Here is a 6,649-nt window from a genome sequence, read left to right as displayed (position 1 = left end):
AAAAAGGTAACGTTTACAAAAAAATTTTGCACAGCAACAATTCTTCTTGTAGTAGGTTTCCATTAAAAAAAAATTGTTATTATGTTTATCTCGTAAGTATAAACAATTAATTAACATTTTTACAGCCATTGCACACCTATAAAAAAAATTGATAGTTTCGCCGGAATAAAATCGTTTCCAGACTTTTGGACCATCCTGTAGAATGAATGTCAAAAAATAGGAAACACATAACCAAAAATCGAAATTTGGGTCAGAAATGTCAAATTTTGACGTCTTTAATTGACACTGTTTATAATACAGAAACCTGCTCTGCCATTTTGCATTTCTCAATGTTGCCAACTAATTTTGACGAGAGAGTGTCATAAAATGGGGAAATTTTTTTTTTTTACCTAGTGGTAGACATGCGGCGTAGCTGACGTACCCCTCCTCGGCATGGGGCGTCTGCACATACAACCAATGCTGGTTTTTGAACACCGCATTGACAACCATCCCCAAAGGCAACGCGATTTCGGCCTGGTACCCCCCGACTCTTGTCTGGTACAAAATGCTCGGGAAGGCCAAGACGACCGGAATGTTGGCCGGTTTTTCAATCGTGGCCTAAAATTTAAGTACCCACAATTAGTTTCAAGAAAAAAAAAAAACCAAACACGATCGAGATTAATAAGGAGATTGCGTCGACGACCCTATAATTATCGGTCGTGGGTGGATATCGAACAGGTGTTTTCCACGATTTGGTACCCCTTGACCTGGCTTTCCGAGGCGTTTAATTGCCCTTCTCTGACAAACTAAACACCACGCTGGAGGAGAATGTGAGCTATGGGGACCGGTGCGAGCGGTAACCACAGACACACCGGACTCCGCCCCCAACCGGACTTGTGAATTATAGCCCACGGAACGCAGGAATGGCCCCAGGCGGGCGCTCATCGACCGTAATCGATTCATTTTCGAAATTATCGCAGATGGCTTGGGAAACAAGCGAAAAAATTATTGGTTTCTACGAGAAAAATCAAGCACAGTAGGGTGAGGCCGGGTATGGAGGCGTGGGGGACTTGCACTAAACTTACACCAAATACGTTGTCGATAACTATATTTAATTTTTTATAATTTATTTTCAATTTAAATCTCGCAGATCTGGCTTAAAAAGGCAAAAATAACACATTTTTGGTCTAATTCTATAATTTTTTTTGACTTATGTTTAACGAAATTTTACAAATAGGAACGTTATTACCTGAAAAACATGCTAAAACACTTTTTTTTTTGTTTTATTTTAGCAAAATCTCGAAAAAAACTGAGATTTTCGTTCACTATAAAGACTTGAAAAGGTCAAGTAACACCATTTTCGACCAAATTTTGTGTTTTTCGGTTAATATTTTGCCAAAATCTTACTCAAAATGAGCTAAATCCAACAAAATAACATTAATTAACACTTATTTTTTTTAATTTTTAATCATATTTTGGCAAAATAAATAAGTCTCTATTTAAAAAACAAACTAAATCGAGCAAAACAAGCTAAAATAAGGTCAATTTCAATATAATTTAGTAAATTTTTAGACCATAATCGATTTATTTTCGAAATTATCGCATATGGCTTGGGAAAACAAGCGAAAAAATTGGTTTCTACTAGAGAAATCAAGCACAGTAGGGTGAGGCTGGGTAAGGTGGCGTAGGGGACTTAGATCAAATACGTTGTATTTCATTTTATAATCAAGTAAGTAATTAGGGTAAGTCGGGGTAAGTTGGTGGTGCAGCGGAGAAATTTATTAGTTTAATTAGTCGCCAAAATGTTTTGTACAATAAAAATAAATCGCAGTAGGGTAAGGCCGGGTAAAAAGGCCTGAAGGACTTGCACAAAACTTACACTAAATACGTTGTCAATGACTATATTTTATTTTTTATTCATTTAAATAATAATAAAAATGACAGTAAATAGGGTAAGTCTGGGAAAGTCGGTTCAGCGTAGCGATAAGATGACTTGGGAAAACAAGCAAAAATATTTTGTACAATAAGTAGGGTAAAGCTGGTTAAGTTTTCTTAGGGACTTGCATAACGTGCACTATAAATACGTAGTCAATAACTATACTTGATGTTTTATTGATTTAAATATTAGATAATTAAATAATGCAAATGAAAGTAAATAGGGTAAGCCAGGGTAAGTTGGTTTAGCGCAAGAATTTATTAGCTTCTAAAATCGTTAAAATGTGCAAAATGCGTTAAGATATACATTGTCAATGACCAAATAGCCAACGTTTCGGCTTGTTTAAAAAGTCTTCAGTTACTAATTTTTCAAGAAAAATTTTCCAATATTTTTTTCGATTATTGTGAGCTATACGTTGTCAATGATTATATTTGAATGTTGATAAGGTTACCAAAGGAAAATGTCAAAAAATGACATTTGACATATTTAAAAACAGCTGTGTTTTTAAACACAATTTTGCATTTTGACAATTTTAAGTGTAGCATTAATCACTTCCAAATATAGTTATTTCCAACGTATAAAACTACAAGCCTTTTTTTACTTACTTATTAATCATATTCATATTTTTTACTGGTTAAATATTTTAGTTTTTTGTTCACACAAGTGGATTATAATTCCCGACGTTACCCTTTATTTCACACTTATAATTTTATTCCAGCAAACTTTTTTTTACATTTTCTTATTATTTTCTTTGTTTTTTTTTTGATTTTTATATTCAATTTAAATAACAATGAGTACCAACTTTGTAAAAACAAATTGCACTAGACTATTAAAGCACTCTTTGGGCATGGACAGTGCAATGTTGCCAACTTAATCCGACCCGAATTTCGGGGATTCCCCCTTACCTTTGTGAGAAAATCGTCCACATCCTGAATTTCGTACCCGAAGCGCTCCCCTCCTCCCCAGCCCTCCCTGATCCGGCCCTTGCGTCGATGTCTGTGCCTCTCCTTTCGCTCCACGCACAAATTCGGCTCGGATTTCGCCCTGAGCACATTTTGCGTCTTCACAATCCGACATTTCACCTCGTTGTTGGTACTCGTGGTTCTCTCTTGGTGTTTCCGTCGCGTCTTATACTGAAATTTGATTGGTTGTTCCGGATTCGGGTGGTGCTCTCGCCGAAAAATCCACTGTTTGCCACCCAAAGTGGATGGCTTTTGACCCATGTCATCGGGTTGGGGCAACCATCCCCGAACTGCACCCCAAAATTAATATTTTAAGAGAAATACAACAATTTTCATCGAAAAAGTAGGTAACGCCAGAGGTGACCAAAAGGAGCCGAGGGCATTTTCATCCCGAGATGCATACAAAACTTTCTTCTCAACACAATAAATTGATAAAATAAATAAATAATATCAAGTAATTTAACGTAATATTTAGTTCATTTGATTGCAATTTTATGAGTAAAAATCGGTATTAAAAAGTTTGTCTATTCTAAAAATCGGAATTTTATTTATTTTATAAGTTTTGTGATTATCATTTTTACATATAATTAAAAAACTCGCCCACTGCTCGTTACATAAAATTTAATTTTCATGTATTTTTGAATCACCCTGTAGAAACATNTGATTATCATTTTTACATATAATTAAAAAACTCGCCCACTGCTCGTTACATAAAATTTAATTTTCATGTATTTTTGAATCACCCTGTAGAAACATTAATTAGTTTTTTTTTCCGAGATGTACACAAAACTTTGCTCCCAACACAAATTAATGAAAAATTGGAATTTTATTTATTTTATTCTCGAGGGATAAAGTTCCGAGGGAATAAAGTGTCACTTTATTTCTGTTGTCATAAATTTGTCAAATGTCAAAGAATTTGTTACCATTCAATTGCAGTTTTAAGAGTAAAAATCATTATTTCGTTTATTTTGTTCCCGATTTAGTCAAAACGCAGGAATAAAGCGTCATTTTATTCCCTATTTGGAAAAAAAATTGAATTAAATCATCGCGAGTCCATATCAAGCAACCTGATTTCTATTTCCACTCAATGTGAATTATTGGAACATAAATTGATTGATTTTTTATTTTATTTTAATGAAATTAATAATTATTTATGTTTTACAAAAATAAACAACAATTTTAATCTCGAAAATGGAGGTAACACCAGAGGTGACCAAAATGAGTCGAGGGCATTTTTATTAAGACGACGTTTATTCCCGAGATGCATACAAAACTTTCTTCTCAACAGAATAAATTAATAAAATAAATAAATAAAATTAAGTATTTTGTCAAAATAGTTAATTCATTTAATTGCATTTTTTGAGTAAAAATCGGTATTAAGGAGTTTGTGTATTCTAAAAATTGGAATTTTATTTATTTTATAAGTTTTGTGATTATCACTTTTACATATAATTAAAAAACTCGCCCACTGCTCGTTACATAAAATTGAATTTTCATGTATTTTTGAATCACCCTGTAGAAACATTAATTAGTTTTTTTCCGAGATGTACACAAAACTTTGCTCCCAACACAAATTAATGAAAAATTGGAATTTTATTTATTTTATTCCCGAGGGAATAAAGTGTCACTTTATTTCTATTGTCATAAATTTGTCAATTGTCAAAAAATTTGTCAAAATACTCAGTTTTTCTCCAGCCGGATTAAAATAAATCATTTTTAATGTCATTTGTGAAAGATAAAATTGACATTTTGTAATTAGGAAAAAAATTTGTTACCATGGAATTCTCATTTTTAATCCTATAGACTTAAAAAAAATAGTCTAGGATTGAGAATAAAAAAAAATTCATTTTTATTCAAATAATTTTGCGCATTTTATTGTTGGCTCGAGAAAAAATAGGCTTAAAAGTGACACTTTTAATCCTAATAAACAATATACAATTTTTTTATTTATTACAAACACCAGTTTTAAGAGTAAAAATCGGTATTTCGTTTATTTTGTTCCCGATTTGGTCAAAACGCGGGAATAAAGCGTCACTTTATTCCCTGTTTGGAGAAAAATTGAATTAAATCATCGCGAGTGACAGCACATCCTTATCAAGCAACTTGATTTCTATTTCCACTCAATGTGAATTATTGAAACATAAATTGATTCGTTCTGTAGTTAATTAGTTAGGTAAATTACCGCAAAGAATGCGTTCAAGCACTAATAAACAAGTTTAGTAATTTTTTTGATTGTTTTATTGGCAATTCTCGTTTCACTATGAATTAATCAACTGTTAATTAATTAATTATTCGCGATGTGCGCCCGAGCGTGGAAAGCGATTTTTTCAGGAAACTACGTTTTTTGCGTTGTTTACCTTTGGTTTTTCGCTGAAAATTATGAAGCCATCACCGTTTCAGGTTTATTAATCGCGCATCACATGAAGAAACGACCGTTCAGCACCGATAATCTTCCAAGACTGAGCTTAGTTGGCGTGGAGACGCGCTTTCAGGCTTCCTTGAAGATGGCCTTTACTGATTTTTTCAGTAAAAGAGTATGAAATATTTCAGAGATTTTTATTGCAGCGACGTTAAATTACACACATTTCTCATTAAAATTACCGTAATGAGCGATTTCGGGGAAATAACTCACATTTTTCGACGTACGGTTAGAGATAAGCGCGAGTAATTAAAATTACTGAATAACATGGTGATTTTTTTTAATTAATTTTTTGAAAGTGTGTTTTGGGATTTTCAAATTTTTTTTTTATTTTGTACATTGTGGGAAAACTGTATTTCATCGATACAATATTTTGACCTAAACCTATGTAAAATGTTCCGGGGAATCGATTGGCGTCAAAAAAACTGCAAAATTCGTAATAGTTTTGAAGTTATTTATATTTTTGATATTTTTGACTTTATCAGAAATTTTCTCGATAACTGTTTATCGTAGAGCACTGATCTTTTCTATATATGATAGAAAATTAAATTTTCTTTCCAACGGTACCAAATATAAGAGGTTATCTCCAATAAGTCCGGAGTTATTGCCAATAGACCGTTCCGGGTGCCAAAATCTCGACAAAAATCAAAAAAAAATTTCAACTTTAAAATTGATTTATCGTTTTTTACATTGTAAAGACGCTTGAAATATGGTTTCTAGACGTAAAATTCCGCGCTGAACACGATGCAACTAGTTAAAATACTCTACGATGCATAGTTTTTGAGATATTGAGTAATAAAGTTAAGAATAAGGCTAAAAGTATAAGCACTATATCCGATTTTGAACAAAAATCAAAATTTTTTGATTCTTATGAAAAACTAGTACTATATGTAAAATTAACCGGAGAACACGCCTGTACAAACCCTGTTGCCCTAAGACTCATAGTTTTTGAGATATGAATTTTTTTTTGAAAAAACTAAAAATGGCTCTGTACCCGGAACCATAACCCGGAGCGACTTCCGGTTTGCGCCAGTAAATAGATAATTTTAAGCTAATTTTAATGGTTTTTAGCTCTTTGCTCTAAGTTCTATAGTTTCGTAGAAAAACGCATTTAAAGTTTCACAATTTTTACAATTTTCACTTTTTGAACGGCGATTACGGCCAAACTATTAGACTTAGAGCAATCAGTCCAACTCCATCGTAATCAGCGTAAGAAAATCTATCGATTGAGGCCAAAGCCAAGTCGATATCTCGCAAAAAAATTTGAATTTTTAAACGCCGATTACGGCGAAACTAAAGGAGATAGCGCAAAATAATTGGGAAATTCGTAATTAGCACCTCAAAATCTATCGG

General features: G+C 32.8%; 1 protein-coding gene across 1 annotated transcript in view; it reads right to left on the bottom strand.

Moving 5' to 3' along the window:
• The window catches only part of LOC123015828, an 11,491-nt gene extending 6,159 nt beyond the window's left edge, over window positions 1–5,332 (bottom strand). The window contains exons 1-3 of the mRNA XM_044415828.1: window positions 5,235–5,332; window positions 2,821–3,167; window positions 390–597 (exon numbers count right to left, since the gene is read on the bottom strand). Coding sequence (XP_044271763.1) covers window positions 390–597; window positions 2,821–3,138 — 526 coding nt within the window. The 5' untranslated portion in view covers window positions 3,139–3,167; window positions 5,235–5,332. The remainder of the gene's footprint in view (window positions 1–389; window positions 598–2,820; window positions 3,168–5,234) is intronic.
• Window positions 5,333–6,649: the final 1,317 nt, after the last annotated feature.

This window comes from Tribolium madens, unplaced genomic scaffold (genome assembly GCF_015345945.1).
Source record: "Tribolium madens isolate multiple individuals breed KSU strain unplaced genomic scaffold, Tmad_KSU_1.1 Scaffold_19;HRSCAF=116;Tcas5.2_LG9, whole genome shotgun sequence".
Classification (NCBI taxonomy): Eukaryota; Metazoa; Arthropoda; class Insecta; order Coleoptera; family Tenebrionidae; genus Tribolium; species Tribolium madens.
This window is presented reverse-complemented; position numbering and strand designations above follow the sequence as displayed.